We start from the raw sequence: 23,884 nt of genomic DNA, 5'->3' as shown, positions 1-23,884 counted from the left end.
ATATTTTTTTTAATCACCAGAGACAAAAACAGTCCAAAAATGGGTGACAGGAGGGCAGGGGAGCAAAGATGTAAGAAAACTGACCAAATGAGATACAAGGTCTGACTATAGTGATTATTAAACAACTTTGCAAATCTCAAAGTGGAAGTCAGATTGAGGCTCTACAAATAAATGTGCCTAAAAAATAAAAAGAGGCAGAAGCAGCTATTTAAATATGCATGAGTGAGAAAAGCCAAATTCACCATCATGGTTACCTTTGAGGGGAGGGAGGGGCCAGAGACTGAGGATGGTACCCAGAGGGGAGTGCGTTCTCATATCACCAGTAATGCTTTATTTTTTAAGCTGCGTAGCGGTACTTGGGTGGTCATTATAGTATTTGCTATATCTTTTGTCAGACTGAATAGCTCATAATTTTCAAATATATATTTTAACCCGCATAACGCACACACACATGAAGCTGAAAGTCCAAATTCACACTAAAGACCGATTTAGTTAGAGAAAAAGGAGGGTTTAGCTGCATCTTTTCTTCTGCTGGATTAAGGCTTCAAGAAGAAGGTAACCAGACAATGATGAAGCAACATGCCTGGATAGACAGGCTGACTCTGAAAGGAAAGGATCCAGGTTTGTTGGAGTTCTGTTTTAGCAATTTACCTGACAGACACCATAAAAGTATAGTAAATTGTGACCCTAATAGCAAAGAGGGCATAAACTGCTCTCCTTGTGGTTTCAAGCTGCAGGCTGCCCTCTCTCCCAGCAATTTGTCAAATAAAATAAGCATATAAGATACTTCCATAAGGACCATGAAGAATCCTTTAATGCCCCCGAGGAGCTGGGCAGAGCCCCAGACTATAACAACCATCGCTTTCAAGCCACAGCTGGCAGCATGGCTGATACCAAAGAATGTCCAAATAAAGATGGTATTTTTTTCCTTAAACATCCATTGATTAATGACCACACAAATCTTTACGTTAGCTACTGATCAGAACCTAGTGGGGTCTAAGGAAATTTGTTCCAGATGCTTCCTTCTAGCTTTTACTCAGGACCACCTGAACAGTGAGAACTTAAAAAACAAACAAAAAACTCTGGCTGCTCCTTACCTTAATGTTACATGCCAAAGCTTTCCCATCATCTCCTTTAAGCATCAGCTTCATCCCACGGAGGGACTCCATGGCCTTTACAAAGTCAGTTGACTCTTGGTACTGTATGAAAGCCTCGAACGTCTGCAAGCCTAAGCCGAACCCCCCAAAGCTCCCACCAGTCATGACTTCTCGGTAGGGGTCGAGCATCGGGATATCCACATTCTTGATCTTCCCAAAACTTTCAAAGACCACCCGAAGGATCTCTTCACATGGCTTCTCCCCACTGGACCCTTTAGGTGCAAACCACTTGCAGGGCAGGCCTTCGAAGTATATGGAATCTGGGCTCTTATCGTGGTCCTGCTCTTCAGACCCGTCACCCAATGGGGCCCTCTTTTCCTTGGGGAAGTGTTCCCACTCTCCCTGGGCATCTGTCGCCACTACTCTTAAGTCTGTTTTCAAACCGCTTAGCTTGATGATCTTCCCATGTAACTTGGCCTTCAGGATCTGAACCAAACTTCGAGTTTCAGCCTCGCCCTCAAATCGGATGAAGTCCTTGGTGCTCTTGGAGAGCCGCACTGTGGTGAACTGGTCAGGACAAATCAGGCTCTTCAGCTGGTCAAGAACTTCCCAGTTAGAGAAGGGCCTCATGGGTTCCGTGCTCTCCGGGAGCAACACATTGATCATCAACTTTGCTATGGGCTTGAGGTAGAGGTGCTGAGCCGCGCAGAGCTCCGTTGCCTCTGAATTATCATACACCACCGTGATCGTCATGGTATCCGCAGGAAACCTTAGCGGGCGAAAGGGAACATTTTGAAACAAATGGAGCAAAACGCAGATGTGGATTTTGAATGATGCTAGCTAGCTTTTGCTGGATTTAGGTCAAATTGATAGGGGAACATATGCTAATACGAGAATCAAGACAATAGCTTACCTTTGCTTAATGTGTTTTTAGAGGTTTCAAAGAGTCTCCATAGATTGTGTCTCAGTTTCCTTAACTGTAAAATAGAAATAATAGGATTTCAGGAAGGAGTAAATGAGCGAGTACAGGTGAAATTCTTAGGATAGTGCCCGGCGCACAGGAAGTTCTCAATCAACATAAGCTATGACTATTATTTATACTACTTTATCTCATTTGGTTCCTGAAGCAACCTGTGAGTGGGTATTTTCATGCCTGTTTTATAGATGGGGAAATTCAGAAGGATTCAGAAAAATTAAATGACTTGCCCATACATTGACACTCCAAGATCCCATGTAAAGCCCCAGAGAAACCTGCTGGGGATGGCAGAGAAACAGGGCCAGGGTAAAATACATGTAGCACATTCATGAACATGCACCCAGCCGACAGTTCTAACCCAGGCACCTGATTTAGCATCCTTCGTCCAGGTTGGTTTCCAAGTCTTACGCAGATATATCTACTCTCATTCCTCCAGTCTGTCAACTTTCACTAAATTGAACTCTAAGATCAAGGGAAGAGGAGACAGCCTCTCCTAGTGAGTGACAAAGAGAATCTGCCCTCTACTTTGGGACTGGAAAAATCTCCAAACATGAGTGCTTGCTGGCATTTCATATGAACATGCTCTCTTAAGCTATCCCAAGGTGAGTAAGATCACTGATACTGGGAATCAGGGATTTCTGCTCCTATTTGCTGACTTCAAATAGCACTTCCCAGCTTTATTTCCTTCTTTAAAAAAAGTCTATATCATCTGAGTTTCTCATTAATGTCAACCTCAAGGATATTTAGACCCAAACATATATGGCCAGATGATGGAAATTCTAATGCAAGATTTGCTACTAAATCTTCGTTAACTTTATAAGTATAAACTTCTTTTATAACTGTCCCTGAAGGACAACTCAAATCAACTCCCTTTAGGAGACAAAGTCTGTATAAACTGTTTTTTAAAAGGCCACCGAAAGCAGTATCTAAGATATTACATTCTAGAAATCCTTATAATAGCAACACTGAACTGGGATGATATGAGAATAAACATGTGCTCCTTCTCCAAAAACATTATCTAAAGAGCAAAATGAAGACAAAATCTAGTCAGTTTGCTGCAATCTGCAACATAAATGTCAACACTAAACTCCTTTAGGAGAAAAATTAGTTTGATATTCAATTAAGATATACTGAACCCCCAAATTTATCTGTAGTCAATAGGTATTTATGTATACAACCTAACTTAAAGCAAGGCTTTAAAAAATATTCCAGAAAAAATATACACAAAATAGTTAATTACTTGAAACTAACTAGTTTGTCATGCTCTCCATTTATTCCAGTGATACTGCCTTTGTTTTAAACACTTTGGAATGCTTCGCTTGGATGGATTTCAAAGTCTGGGCTACATTCTTTTAAATAGCCTTGGTGGTGGTCAATAGAAAGATGGTGGTCAATTTTGAAATTCTTTTATCATGTATCTGATATTTCAAAATCATCGAAAATTATCTCGAATCAAGAATGCTGGATAAAATGGATGAGTATAAAGAACAAACTGATTTTCCTAACTAGTTTACAAGCCCCCTTAATTAGTGGGTATATCACTGGAAAGGGTATAGAGCTTTGAAAGATGGCAAGTTTGAAGGACAATATTGACTGCTGTAGTATAACAGTTGCAAAAATGATCCTGACTTTCCACCCCTCCCTGTATCCACACCCTTTGTAATGTGACTTTGAGTTGTTGCTATCAAGAGATAGAGTCTATTTTTCCCCAGCCCTTGAATGTGAGCTGGCCTTTTTTTTCCCCTAACAGAATGTGGCAGAAGTGTCCAAGTGCCAGTTCTAAGATGAGGTGTCAAGTGGCCCTCACTCTCCTGGAATCCTGCCACACCATGAGGACAGTCCTGGGCTAGCCTGCTTGAGGATGAAGGGCCACACGAACAAGCCCTCTTGTGACAGATGAGCCATCCTAGACCAGCCAGCCCCCCGGGCAACCCACCAGCTGACAGCTGACACATGAGCAAACCCCGTCAAGATCAGATGCAGCCATCACAGATCAGTAGAACAGTCCTGAGAACTTAGAGACTTGCAAGAAATAATAAATGGTTTTGGTTGAAGCCACTAAGTTTTGGGATGGTTTATTATACAACAATAGCTAACCGATACAACCATCTAAATTTTAATTAGTTTTAAGATATACAATCCCATTTAATAGTTCTTACACAAATAAATGAAAATTACAAAAACCCATTCCTGGGAGAGTTTCGGGAAGAAAGAAAAATGAGGCACCTTCATATCTTGCTAGAGATAGTGAAAATTAATTACATCTTTTTTTAGAATAACTTGGCAAAACAAACCAAGAACCATACAAAATGCTCATCCCCTTTGATCCAATAACCTGCTCTAGAAACTCATTCTAAGGAAAGAATTAAAAATAAGAAAAGAACATGTTCAAAGCTGCTTACTGCAGTGTCATTTTAGATACAATTTTGTCAAAACTATGTATATACAGGAATGAGTTTCAGAAGTTGCATGATAGAGACTTCCCTGGTGGTGCAGTGGTTAAGAATCTACCTGCTAATGCAGGGGACACAGGTTCGAGCCCTGGCCTGGGAAGAGGCCACATGCCGCAGAGCAACTAAGTCCGTGTGCCACAACTACTGAGCCTGCGCTCTAGAGCCCATGAGCCACAACTACTGGGCCCACATGCTGCAACTACTGAAGCCCAAGCCCCTAGAGCCTGTGCTCGGCAACAAGAGAAGCCATTGCACTGAGAAGCCCAAGCACCATAACGAAGAGTAGCCCCCGCTCACCACAACTACAGAAAGCCTGTGCACAGCAACGAAAACCCAACTCAGCCAATAAATAAACTAAAAAAAAAAGAAATTGTATGATGATTTTTTGCAAAGTGGTTTTAATAAAACTTTTTGCTCACTTACACTGTTAACATGCATTTGTAGTCACTCATTTAAAATTATGGTTGATATAAATGGATTTTATTTAAAACTTCAATTTTTCCTTCTACTTAAAATTAAACTCACATGCACCGCAACAAAAAGTAGCCCCCGCTCTCCAAAACTAGAGAAAGCCCACGTGCAGCAACAAAGACCCAATGCAGACAATAAATAAACTTTAAAAAAAAAGAAAAAAAATTAAAGTCACAAAGCCTACTAAAAATCATCAACTTCTTGAGATTAAATATATGCCTCATATCCTGCACAAGGGTGATTTCCACACAGTGAAACAGTTTCTATATTTTAGCTAGATCTCTTCACTTTCCTGAAGTGTAATAAAGGTCCTCCTCAAATTTGGAGGGAAATCAGTCAGATGGTATTTTATAGTGTTTGATGTGCTGTATTTTTGACATTAAAAAAAAAAACTGGGGACTTCCCTGGTGGCACAGTGGTTAAGAATCTGCCTGCCAATGCAGGGGACACGGGTTCGAGTCCTGGTCCAGGAAGATTCCCACATGCCGTGGAGCAACTAAGCCCATGTGCCACAACTACTGAGCCTTCGCTCTAGATCTGGTGAGCCACAACTATTGAGCCTACATGCCACAACTACTGAAGCCCGTGCACCTAGAGCCTATGCTCCACAACAAGAGAAGCCACCACAATGAGAAGCCCACGCACCACAATGAAGAGTAGCCCCTGCTCGCCGCAACTAGAGAAAGCCTGTGCATAGCAACAAAGACCAAATACAGCCAAGAAATTAATTAATTAATTTAAAAAAACAAAAACAAACAGAAAAACTGGCTATCCCTTCCATCTCACACTGAAGCAAAAATAAGCAGTGAATTCTACAGCAGAGGTCACACCTCAGACGACCACAGTGGACAGCAAGATGGTCTTGGTAAGCAAAAAACACTGAACAGAGGTGGAGGCCAGTGCCCCATCTGAACCTGCAGTGAGGGAAGGAGTGCCTGGGGTGGCCACATCCTCCTATTCATCTGGAGAGGCCAGAAACCGAGGTACTTATGCCAAATCTGATTTTTCAGAAGTTGGCAATCAAGGAAAACAATTTACAAGCACTGCGAAGTACAAATAAACAGACCTGCAGGCCTCACTGGCTTGCCTGCCCACGGCCTCTGCTCTAGGGTCCATCTTTGCTCAGCCGGCACTCCAGTGACAGGACTCTACACCTCAATTTGGAAGCATTTAAGTTATTTTCTGACTTTCCCAAGAGGACCCGACTCGTTTTCAAAATGAACAAACTGGCCTCCTTTAAAATCCTCAACTCCAATTCCTCTTTCGCAACCACAGCAACAGCAGCAAATTAGATATTGCTTCTCCTGTCTTCCCCTGTTGGTCACAGGCTTTAAAATGAAATGTTTGTGAATATTTCATCTTTGAATACTCTCCCACAATAGGGAGCTAACTTTCCAATCTTATTTTTTTTAAAAATATTGACCACCTAGTGTGTACCAAGAAGTAAGCTTTTTACATATCCTATGGCTTCCGTGCTACAGCAATGTCACTGGCAATTTCTGCCAGATCACTGAAAATTAACCAGATGGTGCCTGGTGCATAGGTGCACAATAATTATGAATTCCTGTTGTGATGTTTTTTCCTTAAAGAGGCCTCAAGCCAAAACTAACAAAAAGTGAAGGAAGAGGAGGGGGAGGGGGAGGAGGAGAATTCCTACCAGGAAGACAGGCAGGTGGGGGAGAGGGAGGCCGGAAAGGAGGAGGAGGAGGGCAGGAAGGAAGAAAGGGAGGGAGGGAGGGAGGTGTGGGTCTATACTCATTGACATGGAAGGATGCCCATGATACTTTTTAGAGGAAAAAATAGAAAACAAGTTGTAGGATAGTAATGTGCGATGTGATCTTGTTTTTGTAAAAGTAATATAAGTAAAGTAATAGAGTAATATAAACACGCATGCTCGGTGGGCACATGCACGCGCGCGCGCGCGCACACACACACACCTCTCTATATAAAGTCTGAAAGGAGGTACGTCAAATTGTCCACAATATTTCACCTGGGAAATGGATTAGGAGTATTCTTGTTTCAATTTTTTGAATGTTTACAATAAATGTGCTAATTAAAACTTTTTTATTAAAAAGAGGAAACTCACATGATAATAACAAACTATTGAAAGGAAGCACTTCATAGCTGCTGATATAAACTCGTCCAGAAAAGAATCAAAGCAGAGTAATACAGAAGCAACTCCCTTTCCCCGTCAAAGATACCCCTCTGTCTGCCATCACTGTAAATGCCCACAGGCATCTGGACCCATAACCTAAGTTTGTGTGAGTCCTGACTGAAGCCTGGGAGATCAGACTAGGATTCTGGGTGATGAAGGAGCACTTGGCCACTTCACTACTAGCTGCACCATAGGCTGCAGAAGTTATTTTTAAGAACTGCCTTATTAAAGCATACTTGATATATGATAAACCACATTTCATATCAAAAGTGTACATTTTGATGAGTTTTGACATATCTTTACACACTTATGAAAGCATCACCACAATCAAGAGAGTGAAAATGAAAATGCCCATCACCCCCTTCAGTTTCCTCATGCCTCTTTGTAATCCTCCCCCCGCCCCCAGTGACCACTGATTTGGCTGCAGAATGTTTAAGTCTCAACTGATTTATTTTATAGCAAAAGCAGACAGATATTTCTGGAAAATACTCAAAGTTACATCCAATATTCAACTTTCACAGGTGCTTTCTTCTAAATCAGGATACTTTCTCAACTCTAAGCTTAAATGTGCCAATCCTTGAATCTAGTTAAAGTGTACGAGGCCCAACCTTGCTCTTGAAAAATAGGTTTAAAAAGGTCTGTGCTTTTCTCCCCATACAATCTCTGTTTTTAACCCTGTTTAAACATGTTCAAAAAGTAATCCAGGGACTTCACTGGTGGCACAGTGGTTAAGAATCTGCCTGCCAATGCAGGGGACACGGATTCAATCCCTGGTCTGGGAAGATCCCACATGCCACAGAGCAACTAAGCCCGTGTGCCACAACTACTGAGCCTGTGCTCTAGAGCCCGAGTGCCACAACTACTGAAGTCTGAGAGCCTGGAGCCCGGGGTCCGCAACAAGAGAAGCCACAGCAATGAGAAGCCTGCGCACCACAACAAAGGAGTAGCCCCCGCTCGCCACAACTAGAGAAAGCCCACGTGCAGCAACAAAGACCCAACACAGCCAATAAATAAATAATTTTTTTAAAAAGTAATCTATTGCTCAACATTGCTAATTACTAGAGAAATGCAAATCAAAACTACAATGAGGTATCATCTCACACCAGTCAGAATGGCCATCGTCAAAGTCTACAATTAAATGTTGGAGAGGGTGTGGAGAAAAGGGAACCCTCTTGCGCTGTTGGTGGGAATGTAAATTGGTGCAGCCACTATGGAGAACAGTATGGAGCTTCCTTAAAAAATCAAAAATAGAGCTACCACATGACCCAGCAATCCCACTCCTGGGCATATATCCAGAAAAGATAAAAACTCTAATTCGAAAAGATACATGCACCCCAATGTTCCTAGCAGCAGTATTTATAATAGCCAATTAAAAAGGAACCTGTGTCCGTCAACAGCTAAAGGAGATGCGGTATATACACACACATATATATAGTATTATATATCACATATCATATATTATATGATATATGTTATGTGTTATATATATTATATATATATATTAATCAGCCATAAAAAAGAATGAAATAATGCCATTTGCAGCAACATGGATGGACCTAGAGATTATCATACAAAGTGAAGTCAGACAAAGACAAATATTATACATCATTTATATGTGGAATCTAAAAAAAAAAATGATACGAGTGAACTTATTTACAAAACAGAAACAGAGTTAGGGACATAGAAAACAAACTTATGGTTACCAAAGGGGAAGAGGGGGGATAAATTAGGAGTTTGGAATTAATAGATACACACTACTATATATAAAATAAACAACAATGACCTACTGTATAGCACAGGGAACTATATTCAATATCTTGTAATAACCTATAATGGAAAAGAATCAGTTATAACTGAATCACCTTGCTGTACACCTGAAACTAATACAATATTGTAAATCAATTATACTTCAATTTAAAAGGTAATCTACTTAAATTAGATATATTATTTAGTAGATATAGCTACATATTTTATGTTATTTATATATATTGATAAAAATATATCTACCCAAATAGGTGGAATCACTGAGATCAAGTTATCAGGATACAATTTAAAACTGATTCTTTAGAATGACCTAATTTGTCTTCTAAATACCCTTTATAAAAAACTGAGGTAAACTGGTTTATAACATCATATAAATTCCATGCGTATAACATTATATTTCTACTTTTTTCTTTTTGGCCATGGCACGTGGCTTGCGGGATGTTAGTTCCCCCACCAGGGATTGAACCCAAGCCCTGAAAGCACCACATCCTAACCATTGGACCACCAGGGAACCCCCTTATATTCCCACTTCTGTATACACTACAGTGTGCTCACCACCAAAAATTTAGTTTCCATCCATTACTATATAGCTGACCCCCTTTACCTATCTCACCCTCCCCACTCTGCCTTCCCCTCTGGTAACCACTACTCTGTTCTTTGTATCTACGTGTTTATTTGGTTTGGTTTGCTAATTTATTTGGGGATTTTTGTTTGCTTGTTTTTTATATTCCACATGTGAGTGAAATCATATAGTATCTGTCTTTCTCTGTCTGATTTTACATAGCATAATACCCTATTAAAAAAAAAAGATGAAATCTTGCCACTTGTGACAACATGGATGGACCTTGAGAGTATTATGCTAAATTCCTTTTTTTTTTTTTGGGGGGGGGGTACATCAGGTTCAATCATCTGTTTTTATACACATATCCCCGTATTCCCTCCCTTCCTTGACTCCCCCCCCTCGAGTCCCCGCCACCCTCCCTGCCCCAGTCCTCTAAGGCATCTTCCATCCTCGAGCCTTTTTTTTTTAAAAAGTAAATGAAGAATTTATTCTGAGAAAGGCAGTAGAAGCTCTAAGCAACTATAATTCTGCTATTAAAAAGATTCAGTCACAGATGTAGAACACAAACTTATGGTTACCAGGGGATAAGGCGAGGAGGCATAAATTAGAAGATTGGGGCTGACATATACACACTACTATATGTAAAATAAATAACTTATAAGAACCTGCTGTATAGCACAGGGAACTCTACTCAATACTATTCAATGGCCTATATGGGAAAAGAATCTTAAAAAAAAAAAAAGAGTGGATATATGTGTATGTATAACTGATTCACTTTTTTTTTTAAAGCTCTTTATTGGGATATAATTGCTTTACACTGTTGTGCCAGTTTTTGAGGTACACTAAAGTGAATCAGCTGTATTTATACATATATCCCCATATCCCCTACCTCCCACAACTCCCTCCCACCCTCCCTACCCTGGCCCTCTATGTCATCACCCATCATCGAGTTTATCTCCCTGTTATGCAGCAACTTCCCACTAGCTATCTACTTTACATTTGGTAGGGTATGTATGTCAATGCTACTCTCTCACTTCGTCTCAGCTTCCCCTTTGCCCTCCCCCGCACCCCATGTTAAATTCCCTTTTAATATGTCTGTGCTTCAATTGACAGTAATGGTAGAATTCATTAATAATTTTCCCATCATTTTTACCAATCACTGTCATGTGCAAAGGTTTAAGAGCCTAATATAAACTGAGCCCTGATGGCAAGGAGTGCCGTAAGTATGGCCTCAATAAATTATCAAAAAGTTGAATTTTAATAAAGATTAACGATTTCCATGTTCTAGTATGTTCCACCATGATCTCCCCAGCCCCCTCACACATACACACATCTTTCTTCTAGCCTTGTGATTAAAAGGAACACCACTGAGATCACCTATTCTTTAATGCCTTTGCAGAGGCAAATGAGAGCTCTTCTAACCTTCAAAAATTAGAGTTATTCAATAATGTTTACACAGTGCACATTCCAGCAGCATCTTGTATACATAGCTCCACCAAAGCATTTCACTCAACCAGCTCTCAACGCCAGAACATTTCTAGCAGCTTCTCAGAGAAACATGGCTGCTTTCTCTCATCGTGGGTCCACCTCATCTTCCTGCCTCTATAACCTAGTAGCAAAGCTGACTGAATAGCAGCAGAATAAGAGATTAGAGAAAAGGAAAGTTTTGAGATATTTCCACAGGCCTAAAATGGTTGTTTGAACCTGCAGTGAAAATTCAATAAATTCTACAGGCTCCGCATCCAAAGTTCCTCCAATACCTTCTTGCATTTCAGAATACACTAGAGAGAGTCTTCTGCTACCCCCCAGGTGTTTTAGATCAGAACTATGAGCTTAAAACTTTAAAAGCACTTGAGTCATGAGCAAAGTATCTCTCATTCATTTTCTCTCCCTTTTTCTCACTCTCATAAATATTTGCTGTCAGAATGCTAGCAAGGGGACGTCCTAGGTGGCGCAGTGGTTAAGAATCCACCTGCCAATGCAGGGGACACGGGTTCGATCCCTGCCCCAGGAAGATACCACATGCCGTAGAGCAACTAAGCCTGTGTGCCACAACTATTGAGCCTGCGCTCTAGAGCCCGTGAGCCACAACTACTGAGCCCATGTGCCACAACTACTGAAGCCCACGTGCCTAGAGCCCATGCTCTGCAACAAGAGAAGCCACTGCAATGAGGAGCCTGCGCACCACAATGAAGAGGAGCCCCTGCTCGCCGCAACTAGAGAAAGCCCGTGTGCAGCAATGAAGACCCAACACAGCCAATAAAATAAATAAATAAATAAATAAATAAATAAATTTAAGAGGAAAAAAAGAATGCTAGCAAGGGCATTTGAGGCACGTTTTTTAAAACAGTCAAAAAAACAGGACCATCTGCATAACTCAATATCCTCTTTTGAAGTAGTTCTTTGTTGCCTTTTTTTTCTTCATGCTTTAAACCTTAAAGTTAAGTCATTTTGCAAGCATTTAAGATGTATAAAGTTCTATCAACATATTTACTGTCAGCGGGGCAGCCAAAATGTATTTGGGTCAAATCAACCTAGCCCATTTCCAACTTCCCAACTAGTACAGAATCCCTGTAAGTCTTGACCAAATACAAGTATTCCCTGGTTTTTCAGTCAAGAGGTCATGGATGAACTTTCATGTGTTTTGATACAGCATGAACCCAAACAACAAATTTAAAACTGAGGCTGACCATATGCTCTGATCTTGAAAAATCTTTAAATTGCATCATTAAAATGAGCAGCACACAGCGCTGCAATAAGAGGAATGCAACCAACACAGGACCCACAAAATGACTCAATTCCCAAATTAACATGGTCCTAAAGGGCTTATTGTGGCACCGGGGGCTTTCAGGGCAGAAAGGAGGTGACTTTTGCAGACCTGTAGCAATGGTACATTTGTGACCATGAAATACTGGAGTCCTATTGCGAGAGAATCTCTTCTACCAGCACTCAAAGAAAATCTGCTCTAAGGCAGAGTTTAGTATGGGAAATTTTGACCTTGAAATGAAGAAAACTGGATTTGTGTTAATTCACCTCTTTGGGCAACTTCATTTCCTGTGTTTGTTTCCCTATTTTAAAAGATCATAGGAATGTCTCCTTTATGTGATAATGTTGGTGAAAGCAAAGTATTTCTGAGACTAACAAAAATAAATTAACCCAATTACTCAGCCATAAAAAAGAATAAAATATTAACATTTGCAGCAATTGTGGATAGACCTAGAGAATATTATGCTTAGTGAAATGTCAGACAGACAAATACTAATACTATATGATATCACTTATATGTGGAATCTAAAAATAATACAAATGAATATATATACAAAACAGAGACTCACAGACAAAGAAAATAAACTTATGGTTACCAAAGGGGAGAGGGAGGTGGGGAGGGACAAATTAGAGGCATGGGATTAACAGATACAAACTACTATACATAAAATAGATAAGGAACAAGGATATACTGCATAGCATAGGGAATTATACCCAATATCTTGTAATAACCTATAATGGAATACAATCTGCAAAAATACTGAATCACTCTGCTGTACACCTGGAACTAACACAATATTATAAATCAACTATATTTCAATTAAAAAAATAAATTAACCTAAAGAAATGTTTGTGTTAGGCCTTTCTGTGCAAATGCATTTACATAACTCTGTTTATGAGTGAGTGCAGGAGTAACTCCGTGGTTGCGAGGGAGGGAGCTATTTTTTAAAATATGCACAGCGCAGTCGGCAGACCCATCTGACCAATCTTTTGGTCTTTTGTCCCCTCTTTTTTTTAGCACCAGGAACATTTTTGTTATAGGACACCTTTCTCTAGACACTTCCAACTAGGAATACTGCTTTAAACCTTGGATTGATTTACTACGATGCTACTGAAGTAGACTCACTGCTTTTTCTCCTTCCCGTTAAAAAAAAAGCTATCAGGGATTTAAGGCAATGTGGCTATCTTCTGTACTTCTGCCTCACTCAATGAAGAGTCAGAGTATTATTTGTGGGTAACGCATATCATCAAGTCATCAGTGTTTTGCTTCTCCGTACCAGCAAAATTCCTGCCCACAAGTCGCCACCTACAGGGGAAAAGCCACCTTTACATGGGACTGTGCTTTGCACTCCTAAGCAGTTTGTGAGAGCCGCAGTATTTTGCAACCTTTTTAAAATCCCAAGGTAAACTTATTTACATGTAAGTCCTGCAAAAGAGGATATTACCCAAAACCTTCTGGCAAAAATGTTATCAAGGGAAGAAAGATTGGAGAAGCCACAATTCATGTGAACTCTTCATGGTGGACCACTATGTTGTGGCATGCTGACCACAGAACACTGCCAGAGAGAAAGAGGGACAAACTCAAAAGCGGATGAGGCGGTTTTAAACAACAACTGTATATTTACAATTTTCAGCATGAACAGCATGTGAGGTTTACACAGTCGTATTTATGGACCATCACGATCTGGGTTTTGCACCTGTTGAATAACACCATTCCAGCTGTCCACATGGTCGACACATTTCTCATTTTTTGTGCCTATAGCAAATTTCTGCAGAAATTCTATATAGAGATACAGTCTATAGAAACTCTATAGAGTTACTATACATTTGGTTAGACAGTCCCCCTCCCTGGGGATTTGTGTTTTCCAACTTTTTTCTTTTGAAAGAGCACTGCTCTCTACAAAAGAGTATCACTACCACTCTGTACTACTACTAGGAGAACAAGCACCCCTAATGAAAATCTTTGTACAGATCTTTTAAAAAACCGTTTCCTCAAGATGTGTTTCCATGTCAAAGGCTAGTGATATGTTTACATGGCTCATTACATATTGTCAAGCTGTTCTCCTGAAAGATAAAGTCAGTTCATCGTGCCATCAGCAGTGTTAACATGATTTCCTGGCAGCCCTGTCCATGTCGGATCCTTATGGTTTCGATTTCTGCTACCTTTGTTAGTACAAAATGGCGACTTAAAGAGGCTCTAATTTGCATTTAATTTTTCTGTAGGCTGAAGCTCCAGCCAACGCTGACACTGATATTCAACCGCCTATTCAACGTCACCAAGCTGAATGTTTATTTAAATCTCCATCTTAATTTCCCTCCCCCGCAAACCTGCCCCCCACCTCAGACTTGCTCCCCCCACCCAGTGACTCCCATCTCCCTAAATAGAGCCACCCTTCACCCAGGTGCTCAGGCTCAGAACCAGGCGTTCTTCCTCGCGCCGTCTAGGATTCAGTCCTTCAGCAAGCCCTTTCGACCCCCGGGTCCACGCCACCATCCTCTCTAACCTGAATGACTGCAACGGCTCCCCGCTGGTTTCTCTTCTTCCATCCTTGCCCTCAGAGAGTCCAAGCGACACAACAGTCAAGACGGTTTTTTTTTAAACCCTAACGTATGGTGCCGCTCCTCCGTTCAAAACATTCGGCGTGTCCCCAGCATGCTTTGCACCAAATCCAAACCGTTTCCCCTCCAATACAACCCCTGCTGTACCCTCCTCCCCTACTGCCCTCGTCCTCTCCATCCCAGCCACGCTGGCCTTGCTTCCTGTTCCCCGAATGTGTCAGGTTCACCCCTCAGAGCCTTTTCCCTCACGCTGGGCTCCGGCGGCAGAGCTCTATTGCCCAAGCTCTTCTCTCGTAGCTGCCTCCTTCCCATTTTTCAGATGCGGCTCCGGGGAAGCCTTCCCTGAACACTGTCTTAAACAGTGCTGCTCGCACCCCTGTCAGGTTGGAGTGTGGCAACCCATCTTATTTTCACGATAACACTGAAATGATCAAAGCATCACGTGGCTTTGTTAACCTGCTTCGTGTCTGCCCCACCCCACCCCCCAGCCTGTAAGTTCCACGAGGGGAGGGAGGGACTGCCTTTGCCTGCTTCACCATTTTTCTCTGCAGAGCCTAGAACAGAGCCTGGCACATGGTAGGGATTTAATACTAAGTCTTATCTGAAACAAACAATTTGCTCACCAACCACATATGAAACAGACTCACAGATGTAGAAAACAAACTTATAGTTACCTAAGGGAAAACGCTGGGGGAGGGATACATTAAGAGCTTGGGGTTAACAGATAAACAGCACTATATATAAAATACATAAACAACAAGGATTTACTGTACAGCACGGGGAATTACATTCAATACCTTGTAATGACCTATAATGGAAAAGAATCTGAAAAATAATACACACACGTATATATCTGTATAACTGAATCACTTTGCTGTACAGCAGAAACTAACACAACATTGTAAATCAACTATACTCCAATTTTTTTTAAAAAAAGGTGTTACTCGCATATTGAAAATACTAATAATAGCACCTGGAGATGAATAGTGAAATGCTAATACAGAGCTGCTTTTTCTTTCAAGGCTCCCAGAGCTACGAACATTAATCAGTGAGTGTGGAGCTCAGTCAAGTGCACCTGCCAAGCAGCTACTCTGTTTAAGACACTTTGGGGGCTACAGTGAGGAGTTACCCTCAAAGAACTGTGTCTAGAAAGAGAAAGAAATGGAGACAACTGCAATCTGAGGAAGAAAGTGGCTAGTGCCAAGGGGAAGCACGGGATACTTTGGGCCACAGAGAAGTGATAATGGGTTTAACACTCTTCCTCATAAAATAAGTGTTAGAATTCCTGGGACTAGACTTCAATGGTTTTCAAATATGTTAGCACCGCACCCTTCAAAAGTGGTGGGACGTGTGTAGTTACAGTTGATTGTAGTTGTCACAACAACTTGGCACAGGGATGGGCACTGCTGCCACTGGGTGAGCAGGGGGCCAGAGTTGCTAAACGTCCTGCAGGGCCTGGACAGACCTGCATAGAGTAGACCTCTCACCCCAAACGCCAGCACAGAAATGGCTCGTACCTGTCCCTCTAGAACATACGGAGTGCCTTCAGCAACCTCCAGATTAACCTTTTTAACATGTTTTTTCTCAGCTCATTATTTCTGAGTTGGTTTTTGCCCCTGAACTCTTTTCATCATTTTGACCTAGATCCTATTCACACCAAGTATTCAGCAGAAGGAAAACCTGAGTTCAACCAAGGCCCGTCAGCCTATCTCTTGGGGACCCTAGCAGAGCAGGCTTCGAAACCCCAGCCCAGAGGAAAGGTACCACATAAGGATGATGCTCAGTTCCTGGCCATTAGCCTTTCCCAGCCATGGCCACAGCATTCCTGTGTGTTAAGACTATTCATATTTCAGAGTCAGTTCCTCTGTAGGTCTGACAATTCCCTAATTACGCAGTTAAGACAAGAAGCTAATCCTGAATTAGCATCTTCCTGAGTGGGGGCTTGTTTCCCTAGAGCAGGGATCTGGAACCCACAGGGTCAGATGCGTCCCAGGACATGGGGGACGTGATCCCAGCTAAGAAGTCAGTACTGCACAGCTCTGCCTTCCACTAGCGAAGCCCATACCAAGTCTTCTGCCATTTCAAGAGAAGCTGGAAATCCTGATTTTTATTGGGCTCTTTGGTTTTTCAACGTTGGCCCCTAATTCAATTGCTTTTAAAAATATAGTATAGGGACTTCCTAGGTGGCGCAATGGTTAAGAATCCGCCTGCCAATGCAGGGGGTCTGGGTTCAAGCCCTGCTCCAGGAAGATCCCACATGCCACGGAGCAACTAAGTCCGTGCGCCACAACTATTGAGCCTGTGCTCTAGAGCCCGTGAGCCACAACTACCGAGCCCACATGCCGCAACTACCGAAGCCTGCATGCCTAGAGCCCATGCTCCGCAACAAGAGAAGCCACCACATTGAGAAGCCTCTGCACTGCAATGAAGAGTAGCCCCCACTCTCCACAACTAGAGAAAGCCTGCGTGCGGCAACGAAGACCCAATGGAGCCAATAAACAAATTAAATAAATAAATTTATTAAAAAAAGAAAAAAATATATAGTATAGGCTGAGGCACACCCATCTAGGGCTGAACTTGACCCCAGACCCCTAGCTTGCTCCTTCTGTTTGGTTATATGTACCCAGTGCTCCCCACAGTTTCGGGAAATTTTAAAACAAGAGTTAACTATGCTGACAGCTGGGCAAGGTTCTCAAAAAAGAGTGAGGCAGGGACAGGCTCAGGGACCCAGGTAGGGCACACCAAGGGCTTAGGACTGGCTTTGCCCTGCTCTTCTTTGCTCAAAAATTCTCAGCCTCTCTCATTCTTACTGCATCTAGTCACAGGTTCCTTTCAAGGCTCTCCAGAACACAACCCCCACCCCCGCACCTCACCAGCCTCATATTTCATCATGCCCTGTGTCCACCCCCTATCCTACTGGGGCCAGTCTCCCTTAAGTTCCTTCAAACATATCCACCCCCTCTCTCCAAATGTCCCCTCTCCCTGTGTAAGTCCCGCCCACCCTTGAAAGCTTTGCTCACCTTCCATCTCATTTATGAAATTTCCTCTGTGACATTAAACAGTAAAATGCTTTCGAGCTCAAGGGCTGGTGTCAACCAGACCCGGGTTCAAAGCCCACCTCTGCCATTGACCAGCTGGGTGATTTACCTAACCTCTTTGAGCTTCAGAAGATGATAACAGTGCCTACCTTACAGGATTTTTGAAGGTTTAAGGGAAATGAGTCAAGGAAAGGACTTAACACTCATAAGTGCTCAATTAAGGCTCTTATTATTATTATAATTATTATTATTATGGCTGACCTTCTTCTGTAAGTGGTCCAGCCCTGACACTGTCTCTTCTGAGTGAAGCCCCACTGGATTCCATGTGGGCCACGCCTGCTCCAACTGTGCCCCAGGCATTAGTCTACCTCAGCGTTCAGCTTGCTTTAAATCATCTTAAAGTTTCAGGAGCATGTTGGATATAACATCAAACTGATACGGGCCCAAAGGGGACGCTAAGAGAGTTGCACAAGTAATACCACCCTGGCTCTGAAACAACTCAGCGCAAGTCCCTCTCTCTAGTAAAGGCAGGAATGTACGCTGGGAAAACAAACACGTAGCCAGTCTCCGTGGCAGAGAGCTGCTTCAGCATTTGAAACAAGTCTCTCTCCCTCACACACATACATCACCACTGTCACCAGCATTACCTTCACATTCCCCAATCTCTGCGCCTAACCTTTCCTTCTGATGCTGAAGATGGCACGTGAAGCCAGTCAAAGGCCACTCTCTTTGCATGAGTATATGACAGGGAACCCAGGCAAATGGGCCACACTGAAGGTGTGCTCTTTGGCTGGGACTATGAGGAAAGCCCATGTCCCATCACAGGAGCCAAGATGGTCTCTGCTGGTTCTGCCCTCACTCCATGTTACTCCACCTCCAGTCAGCCCCACCCATCCTCTGATACACGATAGCTGGCATCCCCTGGGCACCCGTGCCAGCAGGCCTATTCCATTTGCCACTTTTCTCTGTGCTTAACAAGAGCCAAAGTAAAAATATCTTCATACACTGTTACTCCATGCTTCAAGTCACTCTATGCTTTGAGTGATTCCCTCCCAAACAAAGAAACAGGGCACAGAAAAATGTGACTACTGGAACACCATTCTTTAAAAAGCAAACAAACAAACAAAAAACCAGAACTGGAAAGATCCCAACTATATTATCACAAAGAGTGGTTTTCTCAGCATAAAGACTGAGCCCTATCCCTGCGCAAGTTTACGCTCTTAACATCATGAAGTTCCAAAGTTAAATCAGAGGCAGGCAGGAGAACAGTGCAAAATAGGCCTGATCTTTGAGACCTTATTCTCAATCTAGAAAAGACACGGAGAAAATGAAAAACTCCAAAGGGTAACCAGTCCTCATGCTGAAACCTGGTTTCCACTAAAACTCACTCCTCGGAGTTAGCAGCATTCAAAAGTTCTCCAGTAGTGGTTGCCTTTAAATAAAATTGCAAAATGCAGGAGACCAAATATAAAGAAGATGCGAGTCCCAAGGACCAAGACTAGCTGATTGCCCCGCGTTCGGGGATGGCAGTTTCTCCTACAGCACGGGCCTCTCCAACTTGCTTCTTCCCTGGCCCCGCTGCTCCCAACCCAAGCTCAGGACCCCGTGCCCGGGGATGAGCCCTGCTGGCCCAGTCAGACTGGGAACAGTTTTATTCCACCCGCGCTGTAAACCTCAAGCGAGTCTCTCGACAAATCCCAGAAGCCAAGGACCAGGTCACACGGGGGCGGGCGCGGGGGCGGCGGCGCCCTGTTGCTGATTAATTGGACGAGTGCACAGGAGCGGGGTGGGGGGGGAAGCGGGCCGCCCAGCCCTTGGCGTGTGGACCAAACAAGAGAGGGCACCTTCAGTTCCCATTAACAGGATGCCACTGCCAGCGTACCCCAGGGGAATGCCTCGAGTGACCTCGGCTGGAGCAACAGCCGAAGCGAGCCCTAGAGTGGGTGCCAGAACGCCCCCCAGTGCGGCGCCAGGGCCGGGGGAGGTGCGACAAGGTCTAGGGTGAAGGGAGAGGACCAGGAGAAGAGCCCAGGTGCATCTCTGGAAACCCTGACTCTGTAGGGGCTGGCGGAGCGACCCGGGTCTCCTGAGCATCCCCTCCCCAATCCCCGCCAAAGGTCCGGCGTGGCCCTATCTGCAGGCACCCAGCTCGCGTAGGCCAGGCGGGTCGGTCGGCCGGCCGAGACGCAGCGGGACGTGGCTGCTGCTCTGCAAGCGGTGCGTAGGGCATTTACCAGAAGCCAGGGGAGCCGCTGCGTCTCCACTCGGATCTCCGCTGGGGTACCCGGACTGCCGCTGCCGCTGCCTCTTTCCAGTCGCCGCAGTCTCCACCGACAAACCTCCCAGTCGCTCCTTGCGACTGTAGCCCGCGAGGCCAGCTGTTGAATGGCTCGCGTCGAGCGCACGGGGCGCAGAAACGTCCCCGCCGCATCCAAGTCGGCGACGCAGGCGCGCGTCCCGTGCCAACGCCCCGTGCGCCCCTCGCCCCGCTGTGGCCCTAGTGAGCTAGCGCAGCCGCGTCCAGGTTCCGGGCTTCTGACTCCCGGCTCCCGGCTGCGGGCTCGCCCGCCTAGTGGCCCGCTCCCCTCGGTGGGCTCTCGCGAAGCCAATTGCCTCCCCTCGCGGGCTCCGCCCCCCTCGCTGCCATCCCTCAACTTGCCGGCAGGACCAATGGCAACAATAGACTAGTCCCGCCCCTTTGATTCCCCCGGGGCCAATCGCCTTCTCCTAAGGACCCATTCAAGTAACCCCGCCCCTCTCGTGCGGCAAAGCCCCAGCCAAAGTTTATCCCACTGCGCGGTTGCTCCTGACGGTTGCAAGGCTTTGCCAGGCTCCCCCCACCCCCACCCCTGCGCGAAGTTACAGTGATTTAGAGGCTGCAACTCACCTGGTCTGCGGGCCTCCACGCGGCCTATTTGCTTTGAATAAAGTACTATAAGAAAGTGAACGAGAGAGGTACCGTTGTCCACCTCATCCCTGAGGCAGGACTGCTGAGAAACGTACACCCTCTTGGCCAGAACTTACTCATCACAAGGTCGGCAAGAACCTCGAAGGTCATCAACTGACTTTCCCCGCACTGGTTGTTTTTGCTTTGGGCTTTTGGTTTTGTTCTCCCACGTACAGGGTCCCTGTCTTCTAGTCTGAACAGCTTCCAATGACGAGGACTCATTGGCTCCACGGACCGCCGCTTGGGTCTCTGCCTTATGGTTTGAGGCTGAGTGAAACCGGCCCCCTGGTAACTTCACGCAAATCCAGCTTTGCCCCTCTTCCCCACGGCGGTCCAACAGTTTGAAGACACGTCTTCTGGCCCCACAATTCTTCCAGACTAGAGTCTGCTCCAAAGACCTGGGTTCAAGGCTCTGCTTTGAGTTTAAGCCAATTCCTTTATATCTTTCAAAAGTAGAAGGCAGGAACTGAGTCTAACCTCCCAACCCCAGGGTACAGACCCTTCTGCATGGTCATGTCCCTTGTCCAGACACTAGACTCTTCTACTCTAGCTTCTTAAGGATGGCATTTGCTTTCTTGACTGCCCTATCATATGGCTGATGCATATTAGATTTATTGTCAACTCACCCGGGGGCTCTCTCTCACTTCTGCTGCTACCACAAGGCTCTGTTTTCTACTTGACTAGCTGGTAAATGTTATTGGGTTTTGTTTGGGGGTGAAGTGTGCTAATTTCACTCTCTTCTACCCAGACCTCTTTGCCTACTCATTCTGTCCTAAATATCTCTCCATCTCTGCTTGCTACCGCTGCCTTACTCTGGCTCCCATCCTGTTTGCAAAACTGCCAAAAAGTCTCCTAACCGGGCTGCTTGCCTCTAGCCTTGCACCCTCCTGGCTGGCCTCCCAAAGCTCCTCTCATCCATTTTACACCAGAAGCCATAGTTGTCACTAAAATACAAATATAATCATGCCACCACACTCCAACTTCAAAGCTCATCCCAGCTTCAAATCCTTTTCTGCTTCCTTTCTGCCCTCCTTTGCTTTCAGGATAAGATCCAAAACCCACGGCAAAGCATATAAAATACTTGGTGATCTGGCCTTGCAACCTCATTTCCAGTGGTTCCACCTCCACCACAGAGCACCATACACTTCAGGTCAAAACTCCCTGTTGTTTCTCAAATGAGCTATGGTCTCCAACACTTCTGTGCCTTTTATACAAAGTCTGGAATAACCTGAACACGCTGATGTTATTTCTTTTATTGGAGTATAGTTGATTTACAATATTGTGTTAGTTTCAGGTGTACAGCAAGGTGATATTATATATATATATATATACATATATATTCTTTTTCAGATTCTTTTCCATTATAGGTTATTACAAGATAATGAATATAGCTCCCTGTGCTACACGGTAAGTCCTTGTTGTTTATTTTATATATAATAGTATGTATCTGTTAATCTCAAACTCATAATTTATCCCTCCCCCCCTTTCCCCTTTGGTAACCATAAGTTTGTTTTCTATGTCTGTGAGTCTGTTTCTGTTTTGTAAATAAGTTCCTTTGCATTATTTCTTTAGATTCCACATATAAGTGATATCATATAATATTTGTCTTTCTCCATTTGACTTACTTCACTAAATATAGTAATCTCTAGGTCCATCCATGTTGCTGCAAACGGCAATATTTCATTCTTTTTATGACTGAGTAATATTCCATTGTATATATGTGCCACATCGTCTTTATCCACTCATCTGTTGATGGACACTTAGGTTGCTTCTATGTCTTCACTATTGTAAACCACATTGGTGTATTTTTTTGTTATTTATTTATTTATTTTATTGGCTGTGTTGGGTCTTTTTTGCTGTGTGCGGGCTTTCTTTAGTTGCGGTGAGTGGGGGCTACTCTTCGTTGTGGTGCTCAGGCTCCTCATTGCAGTGGCTTCTCTTGTTGCAGAGCACGGGCTCTAGGCACATGGGCTTCAGTAGTTGCAGCACATGGGCTCAATAGTTGTGGCTCACGGGCTCTAAATCGCAGGCTCAATAGTTGTGGTGCATGGGCTTAGTTGCTCTGCGGCATGTGGGATCTTCCTGGAGCAGGGATCGAACCCGTGTCCCCTGTATTGGCAGGCGGATTCTCAACCACTGTGCCACCTAGGAAGCCTCACTCTGGTGTATTTTATTCATTCAATGAACACATATCCTGAGCAGCTACTATGAGTCAATACTGGGGACATAAACGTGATTTTTAAAAAATTTGATTTGATCCCTCCTTCAGGTACTTCCAAGTAGAATATAACAATTCTGCTTCCATTCACATTGCTACACAGACATTAGGCCACTGACTGGAATGATTGGTTTGGACTTCATCTCATCCAAATAACTGAAGGGTTGGGGGAAACTGAGACTGGGATTTTCTTCCTTGCCAAGTATCATTAACTAATAAACTCACTCCACTGAGGTTGGCAGTTTGAAGGCCAGAGGTTATGGCCCTTTTCCTTCATGTTTACATTAACTTACAAAAACCCAACTTGTTAAAGTGTTCTGCGTGTGTGTATGTGCTTATTGTGATTGGGTCCTTTTTTCTTTTGAGTGTATTGGGTCCTTTCTCCTTTTGCTCTTTGTTTTTTAAGATCAGGATAAATTAAACCACATTGTACACCTCCAACTTACACAATGTTATATGCCAATTATATCTCAATAAGAAGTGTATATACAGTAAGATCAGGACAGCAATTTGCAGCATACTATAGGTGTTCATGCTTCTGGGTCTGAAGAGAAAGCACATGAACAGGACTGTATGTGGTAAAAATGAATCAACTGGAATCACACAATTACAGAACTCCAGCGTTAAAGAGGACTTTTAAACTAATGTAATCAAACCCCACCCCAGATGCTAGAACGACTGTGTAGGCATTCTCAGGTTCTTTACAAAGTTCTTAGCTCCCTGGCCTCTGAAAGCAGGCTTTGTTCTTACCGCTAAAATATATGGCTTTGCCCAGCTCCGCGCTTTGAGGGGCACCCGGAATGCTTCTCTGTCCATTTTTTCCCTCTAGGGTTAGATATGTCCTCAGGACCTCCTCTTTCAAAATGCAGATCCCACTT

At 43.7% G+C, this 23,884-nt stretch overlaps 1 protein-coding gene across 4 annotated transcripts in view; it reads right to left on the bottom strand.

Annotated features, from left to right (window-relative positions):
* LOC130842669 (A-kinase anchor protein 17B-like) overlaps positions 1–23,884 on the bottom strand; it is a 128,019-nt gene that overhangs the window by 9,101 nt on the left and 95,034 nt on the right. For 3 of the 4 annotated variants that reach the window (XM_057719351.1, XM_057719350.1, XM_057719352.1), the window contains 2 exons: positions 2,011–2,074; positions 1,098–1,866 (listed from right to left, as the gene is read on the bottom strand). In XM_057719351.1, coding sequence (XP_057575334.1) covers positions 1,098–1,850 — 753 coding nt within the window. In that variant the 5' untranslated portion in view covers positions 1,851–1,866; positions 2,011–2,074. Of the gene's footprint in view, positions 1–1,097; positions 1,867–2,010; positions 2,075–20,075; positions 20,135–23,884 lie in introns of those variants that run through there. The other variant, XM_057719353.1, reaches the window with a different exon arrangement.

This window comes from Hippopotamus amphibius, chromosome X (assembly GCF_030028045.1).
Source record: "Hippopotamus amphibius kiboko isolate mHipAmp2 chromosome X, mHipAmp2.hap2, whole genome shotgun sequence".
Classification (NCBI taxonomy): Eukaryota; Metazoa; Chordata; class Mammalia; order Artiodactyla; family Hippopotamidae; genus Hippopotamus; species Hippopotamus amphibius.
Note: the sequence above shows the minus strand (reverse complement) of the source record. Positions and strands in the feature narration are given on the sequence as shown.